Genomic DNA, 27878 nt, shown 5'->3' with positions numbered 1-27878 from the left:
GTCTTCTATTTTTCTTTTAATTTTTCTTCCTTAAATTATAGCATTTCAAGAAAAACTATTTGTAAAAATAATTGGTTTCATTTGTGATCAATCTGTTCCTACCTTCCTTTTAAAGTACTCAGGAATGCCTCATTCCACTGTGGTACAATCACCTTCCACAACAGCTCAAGGCACAGCTCTAAACAAATTATACAGCTTAAAGGTTAAAAAGAATCCCTTCATTAACCAAAAAATCTCATCATAAAGAAAACATAGGGAACAAGAGAGATGTAAATAACCACTCTGCTGAAGAAATCCAAACTACCACATTTCTAAAAGGCTGCATAGCAGTAGTTCTCTTAAGAGAGTTTTTCTCTTTTGACATTCTTTTTCTTGTCTTTCTCAAAACTAATGACCTCCCTTCCAGTTGCAAACCTAAAAAATGCATTTTACTGTGTCCTGTTCACATGTCAATAAATAGACATTTTATTTTGATAGTCTTTATGCCATGAATGGCCCCAAAATATGTAACTAGCAGGCAGTGCAATTCCATCAGGGTAGAACAGTTACCACTGATCATACTTGAGCTCCACTTTCTTAATAACAGGAGTTTGGGGATGCCTCCCAGTAAAATATTCCCCTTCATTAACTGTGGAAATTTATAAGCATGGAGTCCTAAATTCACCCAGGTAAGTGCTCCAAATCTCTATTAAAACAATAAAAAAAAAAATAAATCACAGTCACTCTGCTGGCATCAGCTTCATCCGGGAGAGCTCACAAGACCACAAATTTGTGGTTTGTTAGATTATTATTCTTGTCTTATACATAACAGATTCAGTGGTGAAACTAAAAAAGGCTTTTTTACCTTTATACATAATTTAAAAATAAAGTAATTGAAACAAAAAATACATGCAACATACAGACCAAATTCAACTCTCTCCATGGCCCTAGTACAGACACAAAGCAGATCTGCTGCCCTGAGTGGATTTACATAATTCTGGAACCTGAGTAGAATATGGTTATTATGTAAAAAGCTTTTGCCACTTCACAGATGACAAAACACCACCATGACATTTTCCTGACAGGACAATTTCCTACCAGTGCTTGTCAGCACGCCTTTTATTTATGTCTAAGATGATAAGTAAAACTGGTTTTGACCGGTCATATGATGTTAAGAGTTACATGTGTTTAAATGTTCCTTCCTGGTAAGCTGAAAATTGCTGAACTTTAATGCATAGCAAAACAGACCGCCTATTTCTGAGCCTCACATGCAGCTTTTCCCTTCTAAGGAAAGAAAGTGCTGTTCAGCACTAAAACATTTCTATTGCCTCTGTGTCCTCGCCATTGCTAGGATGTAACAGAGGGCAGAAATGAGAATTGGATGACAACAGCAGTAAGCCTAAAAAGAGAGGATGAGACAGAAGTGGCCTTAGGCAGAAGAGCTTTCTCACACTGTGACCCAGGCCTCTCTATGGAGCCAACGGAGCTCATTTGAGGAAGATTTTGAACATTTAGCTTGATCTGCTGCTCTCTTGAAGATAATTTCATATACCTTTTTCACGAAACATTACTTATATCACCACTCTGGAGCTTTTGTCCAGAAAAAGGTTTTCCTTACTTCTTGGGCTAAAAGCAGAGTAGGTCAATTCTTTGTGAAGCACTCTAAGATGTCATTTCCTAGAATACTAGTAATCATGATTTTCTCACACAGATTTACCAGAAAATATTTGCTGTTGGATCCTCCAATGGAACAACTCCATTTTGCCTTACCCATAATGCAGTTCAATATATTTATCTTGCCAGGAAACACACGTTTGTCTAAGCAGAAATTTACTGCCGTATGCTCATATTGTTAACGATCAATAAACTTTATCATGCCAGTGACTCGATCCCAGATGCTTATCCTATCAGGAATTCATTCCTCTAAACCAGTGTTTTCTACAAATCTATAATTAACCTAAAAGCCAGAAAGCTTTTCTCTATTGCCAGTATTTGTAGAGTACAGGTTCTTTCACATTTACTTTAGTGGAAACAGAGAAAACTGCGGAAGAAAACAGTTCTAATTATGTAAACACGTCACAAATAAGCTCGAGGTGCAATCTATGTATAGTACAACTATGAGAACTTTTTTCCCCGCACAGCCAAGTCCATCAATGAGTTTCCCAGCAAGAGCAACATTTCTGACAACTTCTGCCAATTCTACCCCATCTCTTTCAAGTACAAAACAACGTGTTTACCAATTCTTCCAAGAATTAATTTACTATGTTTGCCAGTATCTCCAAACTACATGATATCAGGTCTGCCAAGAATTTACTTCATAAAATCTTCTTGCCAGGATGAGATATTGCAGATTTACATATCTTCAGACAAGCAGGATTCTGAACGCTCCATTGACTAAGAGAATGCATTTTTAAATGTACACATTATGCATTTAGCACTGACTCTTTACTAGTCAATGACACTTTGTCAGGAGAGTTTTGTATCTGCTCCCATTCAGTTGTTAGGCCAGTAAAACTTTGTTTGGCTTGTGGTGGTATTTGTTAAATCTTGAATTGTCTGGTAACTGCAAGTTTCTGATTTAAGTAACTCCAGACACACAATTCGTCTTGCACTGGACTCTCCATGAGTGACACAAGTACTAGACCTGAAGAACAGCACCTAAAAATCATTGTTTAATGAACAGATCAATTCTATACTTACTGTTTGTTTTTTTCATCCTACAACATGAGTGCAAAACACCTGTTGGTCTGCACAAGCACATAACTGATTCCTTACAGGTCGGTCCTGAATAAGTGGGGTAAGTTCATGCCTGACAACTTCTTGCAGAAATGCACACTAATTTGGCCAAAAATATTAATGCAATTGCTTTCAGAGGCAATGTTCTGGAAGAATAAATTCAACATGACACAGAGGCTGGTTTCTTATGCCTACAGTAGTGTGACTGCAACCCTTTTATATGTGCCCAAGCTAGTGATGCTACAGTTGACATGAATATCAATAACAACAAAGCATTGCAAACAGGGAGCTCTTCAAGGCCCTGGTCCCTGCAGAGGTTATCCTTTCACAGCCACAGTGATAAGCAATGAGGGAGTTGCTCTAAGTAGATCTACAAGTATATTTACACCATCTCCAGGCACAAAAATACAGCCATATATATCTCAGTTAACCAAACTCTCACACCGTGTTCAAGATAAAGTCACAAAAATCAAACATATCCAAGTCAAGTTTTCTATACAGTACATTGTTGAAATCTGTGTTAGTGACTTCTTCTTTCCAAAAATTGCAGTTTTGTAACTCTTTGGAGGGAATATATGCAGATGGATTGAGCCTATCTCTGTCACCCAAAAATTATAGGTACTTTCAGTATATGAAAGTACTAAGAGTAACTTGAGTCAGAATATCTGCAGTAAAATACAAAAAAGCTGTAAGAGCTATGTAGCACAGCCTCTCTAAATTTTACATTAATTTACACATCACAGAAGAGACAAATTTTCCATCTTCAAAAAGCTTATTTTTCTTTCATTTTCTTGTAAAAAAATTATTTTTATATTCAGAAAATTGGAGAAGGCTTTTCTGGGTAAGCACTGAGGGACTGGGTTGCTTTGTGCATGTGGGTTTTTGATGTGGCTTTTTGGGGGGGGGTTGGGTTGGTGTGTTTGTTTGCTTACGAGTTGTTTGTTTTTTTTAAAAAATACTAAAATTTTTAGCTGAGAAGCACTGGCCACACTGCAATTCAACCACTTCCTTGAGGATCAGGGAGGGATTGCCCCTGGAGCCCCTCTGCTGTTACCTGTAAAGGGACAGGACTCCCACTGCTTCTGACACACACACTGATTCCTAAAAATATTCTTCCTGCCCCGCCATCCCCTCTGAATTTGTGACAGAGCTGAAAGCAGCAGACAAGCCATTTTGTACATGCAGCACGAGTCCATCAGGGCATGCTGCAGTAAATTTTCCTCAATCCTTCCATTTCTTTAGTCTTTAGCTTTCAACTCCAACCAAAGAGTAGTTTTCCCTAACCTTAGCTCAACTATCATAAGTGCTCAAATCTTTGTCCTTATCATGCAAAAGGCTAAAATAGAAACTTAACTGTCAGGTTTTTCCTTACAATACACTAATTCTCTTCAGCTTTTAAATTACTTGATTATTGATATGATTAAAAATGTCAAGAGAATTGTTGCATTTGTATGAATTCACAGGCTTTGTAAGCACGAGCAGGTATAATCTGCAGCCTCAACATTGATTTTTATACCAGAATGCACCCAACACATACAAAGGTAATAAATACTCAGTGACCATTAGTAAGAAGAGTAGCTCCTACTAAAGATATATTTGTCTATGGCTAGTTTGGGATGATTTCCAGAATATCACTCAGCCCGTCCTGCCAAAAAGAGCAATTTTACTTAAAGGAATTTTTTTTCCTAAATTTTTTATATTATGGTATATTTAAATATAGGTGAAAAGCAGGTTGACAGCACAGGCCTTTAAGAACAAAATGTTTGCTCATCTGCTGATAACAGGATACTGTTACATAGTAAATAATCATTAAGTAATAACCATAATTAGTAGATAAAATAAATGATTTACCTTGTGTGGACTGGTCAATGGCTTTTCTTTTTCTGCTATGACTGTTATAGTTAAGTCTTAGCTCTTGGCTATATTCATTCAGAGTTTCTCTTGAGTCATAAGATTGCCTTTGCTTTCCCCCATCTTCACTTTCATCTGAAGAACTTGTGTAAGTTAGATCCACTTCATGTTTAACTTTTGACAGTGGCTGGTAGGGTTTGCAGTCCATCTGCTCCATCTCTGATTAAATAGGCTCAAAGTCATGAAAACAAGCAACTGGAACGCCTTAAGGAAACAGTCCTGGAAAAAACAAACCAAAAACAATAATCCATTTCAGACATGATATAGAAATTTATCTCACTAAGGCCAAATTTTTTTTTTAGTTTATATAAACCAATTAAATTGTATAAATATCACTATAATTCAGGAAAGAAACTGAACATGTCATATTTCACTGGGGGTTTTTTGTTTTAAAAATAGAAAAAAAAAGCTACTTGCGGGAAAAAAATTAAAACCAAATCTTAAGTACTGTCCTGCTAGACCAAGCAACAACTGTACCTTATGCATAAGATATGCTACAACAACTTATATTTGGTATTAAAGCTAAGATAGAACAGTTACTATTTCTCTAAATGGATGCATATTCATCTTAAGTGAAAATAGTGTTCTATGACTTTTAAAATATGAAGCCTAGAAAGCAGAAAGTTCACCCTTTCAAAATATTCTGCTGTAAATTAAATTACATTTAGTCAAGAATAAGAGACTTCAAACTTTAGAAAACCACCAAACTTGTTAAAAATAAAAACATACCGCACTGTCACTCTACAAAAGCATAAGCTGGTTCAGAAATGGACATTTTCTTTTAGATTGTGTGGACATTTCAACAGGAAGAAGCTTGTACCCTGCAGCACAACCCCTCTTTTCCTTGGCATCTCCCATCTAAACTCCTACCAACATGGGGCTTTACAGAACCATAATGGAAAACTTCAAAACTGCAGTTTGAGTTTTGCATATGTATTTGTACAAAGACATTCATTAAAATCAAGTGCATTGCATCTGCACATATGCAACTGGTGCACTTGTTCTGTGTCTTTGCCCTCACTAAGCTGTTTCCATCACTAATTTTAAAGACAAACTCGGTGGGAAATAACAGAGCACACTTTTTACAGCAGCACGGCTCACAAACAGGGAACTCTGTTTGGCTTCTAGATTAGCAGATATTATTAACCTAGAAAAACAAATGTAACAAAAAAAAAAGAAGGCGCCTGTAAACATTACTGCTGGAAGGCCAAGAAAAACATAGAAGTTCAAAGGGATTTTGCTTAATTAAAAAGCAATTGCTCACAGTTTCTTAATGATTTTAAGGTCAGTAGCCGAGCTAAGTAAGTTTAATACTCAGTTTGATATCAGCCTGTTTCCCATCTGCAACAAGGACTTTTAACCCCACACATTGCCCATTGTGAGCATACAATCGGAATCTCCAAAAGCAACACAGGAAAAGGGAAAACACACATAAGAGAAACATAAAAAGCACTTGTTCTTAGAGGGCTATAGAGATGACTAACTTCTCAAACTGTCTGAATGTTTGAGAAACAAGTGATGGTAGCTGTCACTGTGTTCCAGTACAGCAAACCTTCATCTCCTGGTTGTGTGTCCTCCCAATACTTTTGAAAGGATCACCTTCCTGAGAGGAGGGGAAAACACTGCACGTGATGTGGAAAGGGAATAAAACTTCTAACACAGTAACAGAAAAACAAAATCCAGGCCCTCAGAACCCTTGGACAGAGGAAGGGAGACAGACCACTGCAGTAGGAGTAACACCATGGAGTGAGTGCATGCCTTGCTTTCCCCATGTTTTGGGAGATTATCTGAAGAAAGAGGTTAAAGGCAAGTATTTGCTAACTAACCTGAAATGGAACAGCTCGTCAGAAGCAAACAGCACTTGGATAAAAAGCAACAGCATTTAAAAAAAAAAAAAAATGCAGCTCACGTCTCCTACTTAGCAAAGAGGGCTTGAAAGCACGTAAGTCAATAAAAAACTCTTCAAGAGAGAGAGAAAACAAGAAAGAAGAACCAAGAAGCTGCCAGAGACCAAGGCCAGCTGACAAGGGTGTCATGGGCTGCAGCAATGAACACAGAGATTTGGGTTCTGGATTGATCACACTTTATCAAGTTGATGTTAAAACGCTACTGCAGACAAGTTACTACTAAGCAATATTTGCTTCTCCAAAGCTATTTGCTTAAATAATTTACAGTTATTTGCCAACATTGCCTATTATTGCCTAGCTTCAGTACTTATTTTGGTGAGTTGCTTTACTAGCGACAGAAGAACACAAAGGTGCTCTGACTTACAAGCACAGAGTTGGATTACAAGATGAACTGATGACTCTGTAGAAACGGTTACTGACAGGAAAAAGCCTTCCAAATGCCTTCTTTCTGACAGAATAAATGGAGATGAAGCTACAGAAGCCAGAAGAAAACAAGGAGAAATTAAAGGCCTCTGTTAAGAAGATGCAGCAGAGAAGAAATAAATCTTGCCATGAAGGCAGCAAGTGCAAGCAGCCTCGGACGCACGTGGTGCGTCCTGCTTTCGAAAGCACAAAATGATGAATCTGACAAATTTAGCTCATTACTGGAAAAAAACAAATAAACAAAAACCCCACAAAACCAAAACACACAAGTTCCTCCTAAAAGATGCTGTGCATCTGTTTTGTGGGAGGTTTCAAGTGATTTTTTTTATTTTTTTTAAACAAGTAATAAAAAAATTACTAGGATGCACAGAGACCTGTAAAACTTAAGCTGCAGCAAACCAACTACTTAAGGAAGATTTATTTTTATTCTTTAAAAACAAGGTTTAATAACCAAAGTCTTTGTGAGAACTGCTTGTAACAGGAATATATTTAATTATGTTAACCAAGGCAGTAGACAGACCAATTCATTTAATGTAAGAAATTAATATTAGATTTATTACCTATTTTGGGTCTTCTCTTTCACTGCGGTACTTTCATATGTGCTACCTTCTCATGTAAAGGATGTGCATTTTTTTCAATTCTAAATCCATGTAAGAGCTCCATGAAATATCCCCTTAAAAGCTGTAATTTTATTATTCCTTTTTATATAAGGGCAAGAATGATTTAAAAATATGACCAACATTTGAATATCACAGTTTAACACCACACTGCCCCTGCTTGGGGATGCTACTTCTGCCGTTGCCATATGTGCCCACATTTCCAGCTGTAGGGATGCAAAGGCCTTTGTGTGTGAAGCCACAGCTCAACTTTTCCCAGGGTAGTGCTGACAACCAAGTCACTCCAGCACCAGGCTGGAGTCATCTCCAGTCACACAAACAGAAAGACTCAGTATGAAGTTTTATATCCTTTATAGTGGAAGGATGTGGATACAGATGTAACACAGACACATCCCAAGTTACCTACTCGTTCACCACCTGAAGAAGAAAATCTTCAGCTCCCCTGGCCAACTCTTCTCTCCCCACCCCAATTGTACCAAAGCCATCTAAAACTCAGCAGTGCTAAAGGCTCACATAAGGGCAAGAGATACAGCACCAGAGTGTCAAAGATCACAGTAAACTTCAGTTTCCTTTCACACAGGGACTAAGAGCTTGTGCTTCCTTTGTCTTTGTTTAGGGCATGAGGGTCTCATAAACCCAAAGCTATCTGGTCTGACATGAAAGCAGGTGATAAATTGTTTGTAAGAACTGGAAAAATACTTCATCAAATTTTTCATCAAAAAAAGCTTTTATGCATCAGAAACACATGATTAAAAAACCCAGATCAAATCTTCAAGCTTTTCTACAGTGAAAGAATCAGTTTAATTTAACAAATGACGCTACATTATGATAACCTGAATTTAAACACTGGCAATCAAATACTTGCCCCTTATTTCATATTTTGTTTGGAGAAACACAACACAAGTAAGCAAGTCAAAATGCTGAAATAGGGCAGAAGTATAAAGAATATTGCCTTGATGTTTACATAGGTTTCTTCAAATAACTGTCTTTCAAGTAACTAAACAAAACACGCGGACGATCAATATCAAGTTGACCTTGTCAGCAAAATGATAAAGTCTCATAAAAGCTTACAGTTCCTGTAAGTGACCTTTCTGTAAGTGTCTTAATGCTCTCCTCCTCACAAGCAGCACTTTGTTGCCCTTTCCACCACTGTTCTGTCATTGAAAGGTTTCACAAAATATGTAGTAAAAATATTATAGGTAACTATAAACATATAAGTATATGAAATACATATTTAAGCACTGAATAGCAGGTAATTCTGAACCATACTTTAAAACAGATATCGTATGCAGTTTACAGTTGATTTTGTAGAAGAATACACAACTGATCATTTAAATTCCCAATGAACCACTTTTGCAAATGCAAAAAAGTCAAAAAGCTCTACTGGATGGGAAAATCCCACTCAAAGTAATGGAGCTAATATAGATCCATATGGATTTTAATGTATGATTTATGCAACTTTCTAAATGCACACTGTACAAGTTATTAGAAACTATTTTCACATATCACTTTCATCAAGATTCTTTCCCATCGGCCACGTAACTCTGCTGTGCTGCTCAGATCAGAAGCCCACTTGCTCAGGAGCACAGGAACATGGGGGTAACTGGCTTATGAGGGAGCCTGGGATGGGGCTGTTTGCAGTGCACGTGCTCATCCAGAGGTATTTTATACCAAACCCCACTATGTGCATTTATACTGCATAGAGGAGGCTCTGCACTCAAACCCAGAGATGCCACAGAGATCACATTACTTTAATAGTGCTTTTTATAAATTCTTAATAGGCTGCTCTGATAGGGTGCCCATTTAATGAACAAATTTCCATACTGATTACCCACCATCAGCCCCGTCAAATCACCAGTGGCATACCCAGTTGGTTACCAGTAAGTCCAGAATTATTTAGAGAGGTCAGGTTACGGTTGCTAATGAGTATCATGTAGCAGAACAGGGTCCTCCAGAAGTGTAGAAGAGTAAAAACATGAAGAATTGTAACCTCTGTTGGCCTCAACTAATCATTATGTTTAATACTCAGATATTCCAGACCATTTAGAATTAAAATGTAATTGCAGTTATAATGTTAAAATATAACCAAGGAACTGTCCTTGTTCTCTTCTATATTTCTTTTCTTTCAACACATATCCTTATCTGAAAGCTACCATTTGCTTATTGCCTTTTCAGACCACTAGTTTCTGAAAATGAACTACTAAGCAGGTATATCAGCTCTGAACTGCTGAAGGCAAAAAGAACAGCACCTTTATTCTGCAGGTCTTTCTGAAATACAAAACTGTAAAATATGAAAGGCAAACCAGAACAAACACTCTTGATTTAAACCTTTAAGAAATGCAATACCAAGAAAAAGAAGTAAAAATATTCTGACCTTGTACATACCTTCAGAAAATATATCCCTCAAATATTTGTCTAGAGATTATAAACAAAGGAAGTCCCTTAAAGTTCTATTTTTTCAGAACAGTTATACACAGAGTTGAGTAGCAGTAAAGCAGAATCAAATTATGTTTTTATGTGATGCATGGAATTAGAAAGCACTATGAAGAAATATGGAAAGTCTGCTTAAGTTTGGAGGATGGAAGTAGATAATACTTTCCACTGGAAGGAAAAAATCTCATGCTAAAAATCAAGAACACAATCCCTAGAAGATGGACTGAAGAAATAGTATTTAAAAACCCCAAACAAATAAACAAAATTCACATGAACATTTTCTGTGGATCATAAAATATTAACACATCAAAAGGGGTTTGAAGATGACACAAGGATGTATGGATCACTAGGTAAACAGTATTTCTCTGGGAGTGAGTGAGATTGTGAAATGATGAGACACTTATTCTTGCAGGTGGGCTACCTAGTGCCTCTGAAAAAGAAGAGATGCATATACAAAAGATGACAATCTTATAATATAGTTTTTTACATATCATTCTAAATCAGACATGTAAATGCAAAAATGCAAAACAGAGTTTTCAGGGACATGCTATGGGTTTAACACACTCCCTAGAGGATGTGCTCTTTTAACTTACGGATGGATTACACTGGCTCATACATTTATATGTCACGGTGATAGATGCAAGTGGAATAAGGTTCATTTTCACATTTAATGATCTTCATTTAAAATTAGTCAAAGTCTAATTTAATTCTAGTTAACAAAGTAATTCGAAGTGTCACCCATTTTATCTAAAGTTTCAGAGACAAAACACTGCAGAGTAAAATTGTAAAGAAAGTCAGGTTGTTGCAGGATTTTGTGGCATATGGCAAGACTGAAAGTGATCTGAAAAACATACGTTATGTCAGCTACTCAACTGTGATACAGAATTCTTGGCCAACATGTGCCCTTCACTTTACTTGGAGAATTGCCACTGACTGTAAAAATCACACAAGTCCCTAATGTTTTCTTTTGGAAACTCACCATTTGATGTTAGTGAGATTCAAGCACAAAAGATCAAGCTCTACTGCTGTGGGACAAAGCACATCCAAAATTTGGAGTGATACATTCTGGACAGGTTCAGAATATCTCCTGAACACTAAGTCTTCCTCAAGGGCTGTACTTTAGGAAACACAGCTCCTGATTATACTGCAGAATAACTCCTGGTGCGAACATTTTGTCCTCTTGGAAACAGAAACATTGTGAAACACTGCAACTAGGAATCCTGAAGAACATGAAGAAGTCTGAGCTTAAGTAAAACTAGCCAAGTGCTTGATATCTACACATTTGGTCTGTAACATGGGCAAGTCATCTAATGCCTTTGCAGCTTAATTCCCAACTGTATGGCAGGGACAATACAGCGAAAGAAGTAAAGGAAGCTTGGTCTATATGAGAGTGTAGGTTGAGATTACAGGATCAATATTCCAATATGGATCTCTCAGAAGTAGTTTTTTACTCCAAGAAGGATGTACAGTCAAAGCTGTATTTTCTTAGTAAAAGACAATGTAAAAAGACAATAGAATTGAAGAAAAGGAATGCTCCCCCTCACATTCAAGAATCCCTGGGACAACTAAGCTTCCTCTCACTGTACAGGATATTTCCAGTATACCCTAGGCACTCCTTTATACTAAATACATCCAGATGAAGTGTTAAAATGCTTCTCAATGGAAGCTCAGATTGTTCTCCACCCTTATTATTAGTGTTCTGTTGGCAAGAGCATATTTTGCATTGTAAAGACCTAAAATTAGAATACTCCACTTAGTAACTGAGTTCTATGAAAATACAGTGGAATCTTGGCGCTCTTCTGAACTAAAGAGGCAAATAATATCACAATGTTTTTATATATATATCTCTACACTAAATGCTATTATCTAACAATATAATACAATAGTGAGGCATACGTGTACTTGTGTATGTGCAAGTAGGAAAAATGGAATCTTAATTTCATCAAGGAATAAGCTGTGGAGGGTTTGCTGTTTTAAAAAACATTGGCATGGAGCAAGTAGTATATTCATTTATATGTGACAAGAAAATTGAATCATGCTTCGGTTATTTTTTGATAATGCAAATTGTATAGCCATCAAATTGAGATAATCATTGCTATGTCTCTCTTCCAACTGTGTGCTTAATTAAGAAGACACAGTAAGGCTTAATTAGCAAAAAAGTAATTTTTAAAATCAGGTTTAGCTGCTCAGAGATTACAAAAATTGAAAATAACATGCTCTGTGTAGATACTATTAATTTTTCGAGCCACTAATTTAAATTTTGCATCACAGTAAGCTTAGCACATGAGAATAATTTACAACACATCGATACTGTGGAACATCTAAACCACAGTTCAAGTATTAGATTGCCACTGATACTAGGCTGCCTTGGCAATGATGTTTAAAAATATTCAGCTAACAATTTTGTCAACATGTTCATTTTCCCTAATTGGAATAAAGAAGTTCTCTTTGCACAAACTAGGCATTCACGGGAGTATTTATGGACTATCGAAGCCTATGAAGAAGTCTCAGTATCATCACATTTGATGAGACAAAAGATTTCATCGTTTGACATCGCAGTGAACAAAGTCACAATTTTCCTAGTAGGTTTTTCCCACCCCACCTTGGAAGCAACGAGTTGTTGTGGTAGATCTCAGGAGGCCTTAGTAATTTTCATTTCCATTTGCAAAATCAAAAAACTCACCTAATAAAAATCTCTGAAACAAAATGCTGATACGAGCTCCTCAACTTCAGTTGAAGACTGCTAATGGGACATATTCTAAATATTATCAGCACCTCTTTAGTATTGTCTACTCCTCAGACACAGAGCAGAGAGAAGAACTTTTATGAAGCCACCATTATTTACTGCACACTGAAAGTGAATTTTTCAGTCTTTTCCTAGATAGCTTTCTTAACTTTTGCTCTTCTAACTCTGGAAAGAAATACCATCAATTATTATGCAGTTCTGACATCACCTACTAAGTTAAAACTTGAAAAGCTTTTTAGGCATTTGAAGTACTTTTTGCAAGACCTGACTACTGCCTGACCATAGGACCAACATCTGCCTCACCCTCATCTGAAGTCCCACTCAGGCATGATGGTGTCAGTCACGCAAATAGCAACCTGAGAAGTGATCTTTCTGTTCCTTTTCTTCTTGCTTTGATGTCTGTCAAAGTATTCAGTGTCTTCAAGTGCCATTGTTCTGACAAGCAGACCCTCCCAGTGGACTTGTACTATATACTGTGACTCCCAGAACCGCTATTATTTGAGCTGGTGTCAGATTGATTTTCTTTCTGTTCATGATAGTGCTATGATCTTGCAGGGTTGAAATTACCGCTGATTTATGCCTTGATGCAACCCCTCGAGAACTGGCTTGTATCAGCATGTCACCTATGAAAAGGTACATCTGAATCCTCAGAGATCTTTCTAGTGGAACCTTTGTTCTCATTTCAATAGAGAATCCTTTGTAATGAATGTTTGCTAGAAATTTCTCCTGCAAGTACCAAGAGTCTTCTGTAGTGCAAACTGGAAGTATATTATGCATCTATACATTTTTTACCAGTTTGTGGGAGCTTTCTTGGCAGAGATTATTTTAAGTTGTCCATCCACAACCTTACAGTTTTTGCAAATTGATTACACAATTTTCTTCAGTACTTTACAAAGACAATGTAGTAGTGCTGGCACTGAAGAGAAGGAATATTCCCATGCTCTGTGCCTGAAGGCTCACCTACGTATGGAAATGCAAAAGAGTAAAAACACACAATCATGCCTCTAGTGTGTAAGTGGAAGGCTGTTTTCTTTTATGCCCAGGCCTTCTTTTATTTGGGCTTCAGAACAGGAAATAATTTCTATCGTTTAAGCACTATTCAAATTTTTACATATTCTGCCTATTAACATCATGGACAGTTTTTGCACTCATTACAAGTAGCCTCTTGATTATATCTTTATGAGCTATTTTTCCATAAAATATAGCATGTCTTCTACATTAACAGGGAGGAACTCATTTTACATTTAAACAATTCTAAGATAGTAAATTGAAATCTTCTTACCTATTCTTAACATCAGTCTCTGAAATCTTAACTTATATCCTTCTTTCCCCCCTGTTGCTAGAGCTGTTTCTCCATGCCTTCTTTCAGTGCTTCTGGAACAGATACTGTCCTTTGTTCTAACTTAGGCTGCACTATCCACAATATCCTTTTCAAGAATACTACAAGAGGGACTGATGCAGACAAACTTTTTGGAAACTGGTATTCTGCAATAACCAATTTCAATTCAAAAGTAGATGGGACTTTGCTGCAACTGATTTTTCCTACTAAACACGAAATTAAACAGAGATGTCTAAAAATCAAGTCCTACTCTTCTGTCTGAGTGTTGGAAGGAAGATGAACCTTCAGAAAGAAATCAATAGCCTCTGTATCCCCAATGACTTCCAAGGGAGACCAGGATGACTATAACCATGCCATGGGTACATAAAGTGGGAAAAAGGAAACGATGCCACACTTTAGTTTTTGGAATAAGTGCTCAAAATTCTCAGCTACTTAACCCATCATATAATATATCTAATATATTACCATCACTATGATCATCCTGCTAAAGTACTTGGCAAGAATACATTCTCCTTAGCACTTGTACAATGATTTAGCTCAGCTCTCTTTCTTCAGCTGAGAAATCATAGCAAGGAGAAAGAGAGAGAAGGACAAAACTGAAATATGTGGCTCTTGTCCATTAGTTTTATACGTGTGTATACACACACACACACACACACACATCTACACCAGCCACATTTAAAAAAATCAGAATCATTATCCTTGCCTTATTGTTAGGCTGTGCTGCTGTCTTGGTGAATAATTTTTCCTCAGGGATGTTGTGTGGGTAACAATTCCACCCATGTTAATTTTATTTACATTGGGAGCACTGTAGTGTACGTTTAATGTGAAGCTGTGTTTCTCTCATGAGCAAGAAAAATGTCACTTTTCTTTCCCAAAGCACCAAAAGGCTCCTTTTACTGTCACAGAACACAATTATATGTTAGAGCTCTGCTGTCTTTCCAGCCAACAAGGCAAGAAAATGACCTTTCTTTAACCTATGGCTGAATTGCATTATGTTTGGTTCAGTGGATGTCCTTTTTTATATTCTCCCATATCAAGTGCATCCGCACTGAGGTTATGAAATGGGCCCCTGCCCTTCACATCTGTTAGTGATTTCATTTTTTTCCAAAAACTTGCTTTCAATTGAGTAGGGATGTTAACTCTCATCCCACATTTCATATCCTGGTTTGCAACATTTGTGAATACCTGAAAACACTCAAAGCTGGAAGGAGACTCTGCCAGCAGAATTTGGTTATTGGCTGCTGCATTTTGCCCCATGACACGATCATGTAAAAGGCCAGGAAGAAATATGCCACACACACACACTCACTGCATGTCACACTGTGGTCTTGTGCAGAATGACAACGCCCTGACACAGTCCCCATATTTCCCCTCCATTCTGTGAAGCAAACTGCATGTCTGCCTTTTCATTCATGGGCAGCTTGGTAATGAAAGGGAGATTCCCCACAGCACAGCTTTCTCAATTCTGCTTTAGTTAATATGCACAAGAAGCACAAAAATGCAGTTGTGAAGTAAGCCAGTGCTGATCTGCACAGGAGAGCAAGTCAGCAATGGAGGATTTGTGAACGTGATGCTGATGACAAACATAATTGCTGAAGAAAATCATGCCATACAGCTTCAACAGAATATTTAGTAGGTTTTTAAAATTAAGAAAGTTCAGAGACAAAAGAAGACCACGCGAATCATTACGCACAACTCATATCACAAGCAACCATCTAAATAAGCTCCCCTAGAAAACGTTTGGCATCACTGTTGTTCTGGAGGAATTCTAAATATTCATTTCAGTGCTTTTAGGTGTACAGGAGTTCTAAGGTTCAGCAATTTGCAAAGTGACAAGGTTTATGTCAACTGTTATTAAAGATGATTCATATTAATATAACTGCTCTAAGAAAAGGAATTGTGTAGTTTAAGTATACCTTCCTAAAAGCTAACATTTTACCAGCACATTGTTTGTTACAACAACACTGAATGTGTTATTAACAAGGAGGTAAAATGTGACTGTAGGCACACACCAGAGACAGGCTGGTGACATATATTAACCTTGTGAAGACACCGTTCTCTTCAAAGCTTATGTCTGATTTTCTGCTATTACATTTCACTGAAAATAGACTGGAAGTACCAAACATTCAAGATAAAATTAAACAGTCATTTCTTGTTCTGTAGTAAAAGAACTCTCTCTATACAGTCAAAGACCAGGTTGAAGACCTTTATGAACATCCAGAAGCACTTCATGCTCAAGTGACTCTTAGAGATAGGATCTCTATTACCAATAATGGTAAAAAGACCCGAGAAATGTCTGCACTAATTCCTCTGAAGTAGATTCAATAAAATACAGGCTTCACAGACAACCTACAGTAGTCTGCATAATTCTGGAACAAAGGTGCATTGTCCAGGATTAAACAAACAAACAAAAGCAACTAGTCAAGAAGCAACAACAAAAAACCAAACCAAAACACACACAACCCACATTCCCACCCCAAATCACTGCATCTGCAGAGTGAGATCCTTTCTGTAAAAGTACAGCTCTGCATATACTACTACAGCACAGGTTCTGACACACAGTCACTTACTGAGCACCTGGCTCTTAAGAGGTGGTATTTGTGGTTTTTATGAACACATGTATGTTTTTTGGCTTCATTAAAATACTGAGAGTAGAAGAGTTTTAAACTATGCAAATTTTTACCTCCTAGAAAAAACACAGGGATTTCTTCCACATATAGAATCTATTTATAGTTTTATATTGTACCCTTAAAAATTACAAGGGACTCAAATCTGAAGTCTCAACTAAAAACATTACCATGAACTTAGATACTAAAGTCATCAGTAGAGGGCCTATTCCTCAGTTCAGCTCCGACAACTCCCAAACTCATTATTAATAGACTTCCAGCTAAGTTTTCATCAAGACTGGAGACCCAATCACAGTTAAAATAAACAAAAATTAAACTCTTACTCCTACTCCTAACACACAATTCTTACAATCGACCTTGAATCACATGTGTTGAAGTTTCTGTCAGAAACAGAAATGAAGCAGCTCTGGTTCTGCATGCACTGTCCTATGGATGCTTTTCAGAGAACAGCAGAACCTGGTCCCGGGGTGACATGCCAGCTGGAGCACTTGAAAGGGGAAACAATTATTTTTGCAGTGGCTTCAGCTGATCTATATCAGCTGATCCATTCCCATTTTAGGCAATGAACATGACAGATCGAGCATCATTTAAAAAAACAAACAAAACAACAACCAAAAACCTCCCCAGTCAACTTGGTACTGGAAATGGTTGAACAGTTGGAGGAAGAAAAAAAATTGCCATCATTGGACTAAGAGGAAAGGGATTTAGTTTCAATTTTTCTTCTGCAGTAAAGAGAATATTAAAAAACCTAGAAAATCAAAATCAGCCAAACAAAAACAGTTAAGCTATTGCTACACCAAGCTTTATGTGACAGATACTGTTGTCTAGAGATACAACTGCACCACTCAGTTAATTTAAATAAATTTAAAGATGGTACACGTAAAAAATTGGACCAAGAATTCCAGGGCTCATCAGAACCATTTCCAGGTAGTACTACCTTCAATACCACGATGGCCAGTGTGCTGCTCTGTACCTCTATCAGAAGAACACAGAACTATTTTTATCTTCCCCTGCATCATTAAAACTTTTAGGAAGTTGCTTTGCCTTTAATTCCTAAAACATTTATTATTCTTAAACATTTTCATTTCAATTGATCTTCAAGGTCAGTTCAGTAGCCCAGGCATTTTCCTCTTCCTGAAATTATACATTTGAAAAGTCATGTCTCAACAACACATCCATCTGGTTGACTTTCTGTGAAACCTTGTTTGACACCTAAAACTGCAGAGAATGAAGCACGACCTCCCTCTGGATCTTGTGCAACTTCTTCTGTCAAGTCAAGTGCCAGGAGTCTTGTAAAAATCTTGTAAAGTACAAAGGTCTTTTGTTCTTTAAATAACAATCTACCTAAGTTTTTTGCTTAAATAAAGTGTGGAGGAAGTTGGTAAGTGTACAAAATGTTGTAACACTAGTACCTTAGCAAAACAAACAAATGAACAAATAAACTATTCTCTACGTTAGTGGGGAACAAGAGGAAACACAAGTTGAGGCTACACTAACCAGACACCAGAGCTGAAATGTGAATGCTTTCTTACATAGAGTTTAGTAATTTATTATTGGAAAAATGAGCTCATTAAGACTAAAAACTTACAATTAACACAATTAAGGTCATCCTCAACATTAAATAATATTTCAAATTGAAGTCTGAGCGAATAGAGTGAAACTGCTGGAGTTGCAATACTCACCACTTTATTGACTTTGAAAGTTAGAAATACTTCTCTGTTGTTTTTGTTTTCTGGGCTGGGAACACACATTTTTCTGAAATCTGCATTTCTTCTAAAAATCTACATGCATTCCCTCTAAAACTTGATGGGAGCTGCACTGATGCACAGTGACATAAACGAGTTTAGATGCAAACTTCCTGTATTTAGCAACATAATCTGGTGATTTCTGCTTTACAGTTCAAAGAAGAGCACTAAGGTAACTATTGCACTGGGAGAAACACTGAAAAAAAGTGTCTTATTAGCAGCTTGAGACAGTCCATTTTGCAACCACAGATGTTTGGAAGCTGAACTACTTCAATAACTTGGTTTTAAATCATCTTAAGCCGTATTACAGTTCAAAAGTAATTCAGATAACAAACTGTATTAGATGAGTTTGGAATGAAAAATCCTCCGTTATCCATTCAGTAGAAGGAAAGTAACAGACAAGCAAATATTTTAGTGAAAGTGCATGGGACACAAAATGTTAAAAAGTGAGTTAAGAATTCATTACTTTTTCTGGATAACATTCAAATGTGGGTGCACACGGATAGCAAATTAATCAGTTGACCAAACCACCGGGTAAATTTATCTCCCTGATGAGTTTAGACATAAAAGAAAACATTAGAAATTGAATTCTTACAGCATAAATATCTTGGCTGAATCTGGAATGTAATCAACGTTATCATATTTACTGAAAGTTAAAGACTTACATTAATGAGTACCATGTGTTTATCTACCAAATTTCAACTTGCTAATCTAGTCTGATCATCATTTTCCAACTCAAATAATTATGAGAAATGTTTAATAATGATCAAACGTCTTTTAACATCAAAACAAACAACCTAAACTTAACACAGAATACATTTTCATTAACACATAAAAATGGGAAATGGATCTGCTGGAGATACTGGTGTTCACAATAAAAAAATAACCCATTAGGATAAATGTATGTATTGCCTGCAGTGACAGGATAAGAAGGCTACTCATTTAGTGATCTGTGTTTGGCTGATCTTAAAAGTATTAGTTCAGATTTGAGCTAATGGATCCTAATATAAAAAAATTTAATCTTTAAACTGCAATAAAAAAATGCATTTGTGAAAAAGTTACCTGAAACATTAAACAATCAGGTAAAAAGTGAAGCATTCTGTTCATGAGAAGTATCCAGCTCAGAAAACACAAATTGATTGAGAAAAAGATTGAGTAATGATGACAAACCTGTGTCACGTGGTCCTTTTTATCAGATCCATATTATTCCAAAAACATAACTGAAGAAATACAGAACAGTGCTCCTGACTATCAGGATTTTCCTGTTTAGTATCCAGTCCTCTACATTCCCAATCAATGAAAGATTATTTCCAATTGAGACACATTAAGCAGTGAACTCCACAGTTGGTTTAGATTTTGTAATTCAGAGTTCTTTTAGCAGGATTAGGTTGATTTCAGCGGAGATGCACAGGCTCCTGAGAAGCTAAGATCTCCCAGATTTAAAATAAATAAATAAAGGAGTCCAAGTTAATCATCAGAAACAGCCTAATCAGATTAAGGTTGTGAACTCTGGACTACCACAGTGTTTTCCAGCAGCTTGGCATGCTTAATCCACAAATGGATAATACGATACAAAGCATTTCTATCAAATATTTCCTTGTAAGACACTAAACCTATCATTTTGGTAAAGGAAACAAATATCTTTTCTAAATCTAACAAGAGATTTAACCAGGATCTTTTAGCAAGCTATCAAGGGCTACAATTGTTGTCAGGTTAATCTTTTTTCTCTCACAACAAGCATATTTTTTTGCGTATCCAAATGCACTGTCATTTGAAACAAGATAGTTAAACAAATATTTCAATAGAAGTATATTAAACTCCTTTCTTCTTACAGAATTTTCATGTACTAGCTATTAATTTACATCTCAAACTTTCAGAACCACTCCTCACCTACAGACAAGTCTGTTTTGCCAGTATTTTTTTCCCTTCTGTGTCTCTCCTTTCATTCCGAAGATATCACAACCCCTTTCCTCCCACTTCATTGAAGGGTTTCCTCGCCATGACACTGCCAATACTATGCTGAGGTCTGAACACAATTTTGATAAAGGTCTAAAGATTAACAGCTCATTTTTAAAAAGCAGGTATATGATATGTCACCTTTCATAGGTTACCATTTATAAGAGTTTCACCCTCTGCATTACAGTACTTAAAATGATAAATTTTAAAACCACTGTTATTTTTAAAGGTTTATTTTTACAGATAATAGTATATTATAATGCAGGACATTCCTAATAAACGACACCAAACCCACAAACATGGTGCTTTAGAAGTATCAACAACTTCTAGGTCACAGAAGTATCCATGTTTCCCCACTCCTCCTTCCACAAACCAAAAGGTAGACTGCATTTAAAAATAACATTAGTGCCCACCAAAAAATTCTTCCCATATTACCTATTCCTCAAATTACTTTCTATGAACTGTAAGACTGCTTTCAAGAAAACATGTGGTTTCTCCTTTATCTATACTGGACTAAATAGTACAGAGTCATTTCAAAACACCCTTTCACTGGAGTGCACACCATGTATGATGTAACTGCCTTGTTAGCAAAGGTCATACCCATAGTCTAATATTATTTGGTACATTTTACTTGTCAGCTAAGCTTGGATGAACATATACAGTTAACAGATTGAACAAGCCTTGCAGATGTTTCCTATCAACTCCTGACAAATGAGAGATAGGTAAGGACATAGAGTTCTCCTGCCTTGCTGATATCTGTATAACAAACTCTTCACAACTGCAAGCAGAAATTAAAACTCTGCCATGGAATTCAACTTGGCTTGAAGCTAAGAAGGTGTACTGTCCTATCACAAATAATATGCCACTCTAATATGCAGCATCTGCCATAAAGTTTCAGGGCCACCTAAGTCCAAATTGATGTATCTATTTATTTTACAATACATGCGTAAAATTGGAGATCCCTTAATTTACAAGTAAGAATATTTTTTAACCTATAGGATGAGGGTTGCCATTTTTCTGTCTGCAAAACCCCAAGCAGAAATATTGTGCTTGCAGCCCACATGGTACAGGCACAGAGACTTTGAGCTTCTGGAAATGTTAGATTTGTTGTGCCCCCCCCATGCAGGTAATCTGTGAGTGTACAACAAAGCCAGATCACTCAGGTGCATCAGACTTGCCTTGTACTCACAAAATACCTGGGTAGTACATGTACTGTAGGTTTGCATGTAGGCAGAAGCAGTCTCAAAGATTCCCCATGGAAATGAAATTTTACCCAAACAAAATTCCTCAAAGAAACGCGGACATGCCCAGAAAACATCCCTGGCTCTTATTTTGTCTCCTGAAGTGGCCAAATCCATTTGGTGATTTCCAGATTGACCCATGTGAGGAATTTGGGGAAGGCACTGGATCTTACCTGAGACATCACAGGCCAGATTAACCTGCAGTAAAGCAATATGCAGGAAATTAAACTGCATTTAATGTTTAATTAAACTGTGTTTGTTATGGAAGACAAAACATGGTCATTCATTTCACTGCACACCTCCAGAATCTGAGAGTTTATCCAAGAGGTAATACTGATAAATACTGAAAAGAACCCGAACTTAGAATAAATGTTGACTGCTTAAAAGAATAATACACAATTGCACACATGTATATGTGTCTTTATGGCTATGCAAACAATATTTAATTGGCCAATTTTTTTCCCCCAACTATAAAGCAGCACTCACATTTATTCATTAATTTTTCATCAGACAATTTCTGATTTTCAGTTGTTTTCTAAGAACAAAACCATTTTTCTTCAGAATAAAACAGACTTTTTAAACAAAAACCTGTAAATTAACCAGTTTTTTATTCTCCAAATAATACTCATATTTTACCACAAGAATCAGATTTAGTGCCAATGTGCATTTGTTTATTTTCTAAATAAAAGTTTATAACTTCTTCAGTACAATTAGTAGACAGCTACTTGATTCTGACCATATTTTTGAAGTACAGTTTAAGCAGTCATACATGTGTAAATATTGTCTCAATTTACTAAGCTAGTTATTCCACTGTTCCTTCCATCCCCAAGAAAATCACAGAGATAAGCTTGAAATGAGCAGACCAGAGAGACTCACTACTTTGTTCATCAAAGAGCTGCACTGACAATGGGATCATACATCCAAGTTATGTAAAAGCATCAGCAGCTTTAGATTCTTTTGATAATATTTATCCTTTCTTGGTTTCTGAACAGCACCCATTACTTTCTAACACTGTGGTATTATCAGAGCCTGCAAGAGTTATTCTGCCACAAATAATACACATTTCCCATGCCAGTCTCATCAAAAGGAGGAGACCTTAGCTATGCTGGGGAAAATATATTATAAACATTTATGTGAAGTTTAAATTTCTATCAATAGGTGGCAACACTGTTATGTGTAACATACAAAGACTCGTATTTATGTACCAGCATTGCCCAGACAATTTCCACACCACTCTGGCACATTTTGCCACATGTTGCTTCATTTTGTTTTAAATGTTACCTGACATCATTTTCCAACCGTGTACAAGTAAAACCAATCTGGTATCATGTGCTTTTTATAGAACATATGTGTGGATTAACAGGATATTTTAAATTATTTTAGTAATTCTCCCTGACACACTGCAAATTGTGCCAGTTGGATTAGGAGGCAAATATGTGCATTTGGTGTGTGGTCAATAGGATAACGCACACCATGGTTGCTCCTTGGAGACTTACAGATCTTTCAGGAAGACTGAGGAATTGCTCTTACCCCTTGTGAAGCCCACATGGCTGCTGGGGCACTTGGAATTTTAGGGGTGTTGAATCTTTTGCTCATTTGTCATCACAAACAAATTTTATATTGCAGTGCAATGCAGAAAAATTCCAGTTTTTGAACACGAAAATTTAAACATGGTCATCTGTTTAGTGTGTCTTAGGTTGAGTCTCACATCCCAAACTGGCACCTGTGTTGGGAAAAAGAAGGCACTGGTTGGTGAGTTAAAATTGCTACTCTACAGAAGCTCCTGAGCTACAGCCAGGACATGAGATTTGCTTGAGGTCAGAGAGGCTGCCACAGGTAATAAGAAGCAGAACCTGCCTCTCCTGCCTCAACTGTGAGCTTTAGCCAAGAGGCAGGCGTCACTTTGCAGATTACATTGTGTTCATCACAGTCAGGAAACCCAGAGCTCCTTAAAGCCAAGATATCTTCATACCAGCTCACCAGCACAAAGCACAACGGACTAATTAATTTTACTTTCCAAATATGCTTTTTTAAGCTTCTATCACACCAAACAAGAATAGCTCTAGAAGGCCTAGTGCTACTAAACCTTCATTTCTATATATGCTGTTGGTCTATAGAGAAAAGCTAAACCTTCAAAGAGACAGGATTATACAATGAGATAACAGCCCAGTACACACAGATAGGCTTTTGTTATTTTCTGAAGTACATTCTTCTCCATTTTGAGCAGGAGCTTTTTTTTTTTTTAACTAAAGAAAAATCCAACTGTGTATTCTCAACTGATAAGAAATGAATTTGGGTGTCAGTGCAACAGCAAAGCTGTAGAAATTTTGATAAAGCTCTTTCTGGTGGGGGGAGAAAAGGCATCAAAGAGGTTACGTTGAACAATTTTTCAGGTACCATGGTTACAGCTGACCAGGAAAGACTCCCTATGTTACTTCTCTTTGGATACCCCATGAATTTTCAGTTTAATAGCAATGTCACATGCTGGGTAGGGTTCAAGTATGATAAAAGCGATTTACAGATTACTTGGATAACATTAAAAGTGACATTGTAATTTAAACTACTCCAAGTGTTATGAGGAGAGTTAAAATCCATCAGGACTAACATCTAAAATCTGTACAAACTCTTTCATAAATTTACATATATAAATACTGATGCATCTCAATACACACAAATATGTAGACCCACAGGTTATTCTTATCTGAAGCACTGTCTTTGCACTGCCACAAAACTGATATGGGAATAGCACTGTTATCCTAAGAGAACTCAAAAAATAAACTGAATATATGTTTTAATTGATAGTACAATATAACATCTCCAGGTTAAACAACTAAAACTCAAAATATGCATATGCACATGTGGCATATGTTAGATTTAAAACAGAGGGGTAGTAACCATCAATTATCTTCTCAATTACATTTCTACCTGGTGGGAAATACTTTCAGATTTAAGTTTTACCTCCCTCTCCCTGTTTTCTCCTTTTCACTTGGTTTTTAAACACAGCTATACATGATGCACATCCTGAGAGGGCAGCATTTCAATAACAGTAAATCAGGTTGCTGTGCTTACTGAAGTTATTTTCATGTTTGCAGATGATGAAAAATGATGTCTCTAGGACTGCAACCCACACCACTCCATGAAGGCAAACACACAGCCTGGGACTGCAGTAAGCTTTGGTGAAATACATTTGTCACAGGGAAACCATGGGATTTTTTGCAGTCAGAAAGGTTGCAAAATTCCTCCTATTCCTTGTGGAATCAATCCAGATTTATACAGTTTTAGGCTGGCCATTTGTTTATTTACTGCCTCCCAGGCAAAACACTCTGCCAGAAATCAGTATGCACAATGAGACTCATATACATTTTCCTCACATCGACATATTTGTGTTCTACTTGTGTATCTCATCCTCACAGTATGGGAAGATCAACCCATCTACTTACACCTTACCAGAGAGCTCTTAGTGGTGATTTATGGAAAATATGTAGCAACTATTTATTAAGTTAACCCTAACAGGTTTATCATTCATAAAACCCTACCTAATTCACCATATGTTTAGAACTATTTGTCCCATCCTCTCTGTCTTATTTCTTGCCTGCAGAGTAAGAATTATCATTATCCAGTGATTACAAAAAAAAAAAAAAAAAAGGATGCTAGCGTCTCTGTGCAGAAATGCACAGTGTAATTCAGCAGCCAGCAAGTGTCACAGATGAAATAAAAATATTTCTGTACACAAAATCTTCACAGAGGAAGAACCATATACATGTGCTGACTGTAATCTGGTCATTAGTTTACAAAAGAATCTGAAGTTTAAGTGTGCTATAAAACTACACAATGCCTCAAATGCTAGCTGGTTTTTTTTAGCTTTCATTTCCCTGAAAATGTACAAAATATCGTATCAGTAGACAACTCTTTATGGGCAATCCACCTGAAGATGCTCAGGAGAGTTATTCTAGTAAAAAAGATGGCAGTAAATCACACTCAAAAAAAAAGCTCAATAAATTGATCTGTTTTTCTCACAGTGACCCAGAAACTAATCAGATCTGCTAATTCTCCATTTCTGCATGTTGCCAGCACACATTTTGGGGTGGAGAGAAGATGGGCAAAACACTTCTGCAGAAGGTTCTGCTGTTACTTTTATAAGACACAAAAGTTGTTAGCTAGTTCAGAAGTATATAACTCCCCAACAGAATCTGGCTTAGCAAACATCCTTGGAGGGGAGAATTCTGATTTGCGCTGCCACTTTTAACGTGACTTTATAAACAGAAAAACTGAAAACTTTCTTCATATATACCATGTTATGAACTGCAGAAGAAACTGCCCCAGAGGGAAGCCCTGGTAAGGCAATTCTAACAAATACATCTTGGCTGCACTGCTACATTGAAAAATGTAAAATCTTTTTGTCCTCCAAAAGCATTGCCAGACACCTTAGAAATGCTGCCTGGCGTGTTGATTTGCTTCACCCTTCACTGATGCACAGTCACCTCTAACTAGAGAGAGGCAGCATCACCTAACAGTGGGTAAACATCCCCCCCTCCCCACTCCAGTTAAAAGTGAGGAGCAAGGACAGGAACAATTATCCAGTAAGGTAATTTAGTTTATGCTAAATATACAAATGTCATACAAAACCACAAAGTGTGTTTTCTGAATACTTCTAACAAAGACTATGATGTTGACAACAATCGTGTAAAACACGCAGAAGCCCTAAAAATATGCATGTAACACTCACATGCAAATGTGCAAAGGCAGGCTTAGAGAACAGGTCTGGAAATAGAACATTAATTATAATATCTTGAGCAGAAATAGAAGTGTGAAGTATAATCATCCTAAAATAACACATCCTGGGGAGGTGGGGGGGAAGGGACAGGATTACTACAACAAAATGAAGTCTTGAGTTCTTGCAACAGCTCACAGTATTTCCAGTGCTAACTCCAGTATAATTCCTTACAAGAATGCCTTCAAGAATCCTGCCATAGTAACTCCCTGGAGTTAAAGGATGTGGCAGCTCAGTTTTTGCACAGACAAATCTCTTGAGGGGGAGTTGGAGGCGGGGGGGGGGAAGAAAATAGCAGTATTTTTGTGCAGATTCTAATACGCTGAAGTAATTTTATCCTGATATAACTGTGTTGCCCTTTCATTCCATTTCAATGTGATGAGTACAGCAAGGTCTGCCTTTATATGGTGTTTAGAAATAATCACAGCTAGAGTTCATTTGATGCACCTTGCATGCCAGATTGTCACGGCACTAAAAGTTTAATTGATAATAAAGATAATATCATTGCCTTACATTTACATGGCCCCTTTCACAGTGAAAGATCCCAGAGGCACTGTTGACTTACAGGTACCACCAGACTGGAAATGTGATTGCTGTTTGCTACCAGAGAGCAAAAGAGCTACAGAGAAATCACCACCCAAAAGTTCAGGATTCTCCTCTATTCATTCTCCCCACCCCCCCCCCCGCAGAGAGCTTTGGTCTTATGTAACAACTGGCTTGATTTAGACAAGAAAAAGTAAGATTAAAATTCAACCCTTTTTTCTGTCCATTTACTCTGATTGATGGCTAGAAGAGAATGTAGGTTTGAAAGACACTCCAGTTTTTTCCTCAGTAATTTAATCACCAAGATGCTCTGAAGCACAGAGACTGAGATGAAGAAATTTTCAGGCCCCAGAGTGACAACCTGGCCTGGGTTTCACAGGACCTGGGTGAATGAATGGTTGCCCCTGAGCCCTCACCATCGTGGTTTCTGGGGAGGATGGCAGAGCCACAGCACCTCAATTCCCACAAAACTCAACCCTGTCCATGTGCAGTGAAGAGCTGCAGCTGAGCTCCAGTGATTACAAAAACTTTGAAAAAGGCTCTCAAAAGCACAAAACCTCTCCACGTACAAAAAAAAGTGTAAAATCATCTGAACACGATCAATGCATTTTTGAGCTGATGGAAGAGTAATGACTGCCTTGTTTCCCATGACTGAAATGTTCACTGCCTCAAATGAGATGGGAAAAGGGGCAAACTCTCTCATCCTTCTTTTTCAGGCATACCCCAGACCAACTAATCATGAAGACAGTATCAATGTACTCTGAATATGTCTAAAACTAGTGCCTGAAAGTAATCTGCTATTCAGAAAGTTGAAGTGCCACCCACAGCCAGATGACCAGCTACTCTCCTAGACCCCAGTAAGGTCAAGATTCTGCTCAGGGCATGAAGAAATAGCCTCAAC

At 37.1% G+C, this 27878-nt stretch overlaps 1 protein-coding gene across 5 annotated transcripts in view; it reads right to left on the bottom strand.

The window, feature by feature from the left end:
- TENM1 (teneurin transmembrane protein 1) overlaps positions 1-27878 on the bottom strand; it is a 548864-nt gene that overhangs the window by 227625 nt on the left and 293361 nt on the right. For all 5 annotated transcript variants that reach the window (XM_051792682.1, XM_051792691.1, XM_051792676.1 and 2 more), the window contains one exon: positions 4567-4845. In XM_051792682.1, coding sequence (XP_051648642.1) covers positions 4567-4783 — 217 coding nt within the window. In that variant the 5' untranslated portion in view covers positions 4784-4845. The remainder of the gene's footprint in view (positions 1-4566; positions 4846-27878) is intronic.

This window comes from Manacus candei, unplaced genomic scaffold, assembly GCF_025592945.1.
Source record: "Manacus candei isolate 608988 ecotype Guabito, Panama unplaced genomic scaffold, ASM2559294v1 h1tg000003l, whole genome shotgun sequence".
Lineage (NCBI taxonomy): Eukaryota > Metazoa > Chordata > Aves > Passeriformes > Pipridae > Manacus > Manacus candei.
Note: the sequence above shows the minus strand (reverse complement) of the source record. Positions and strands in the feature narration are given on the sequence as shown.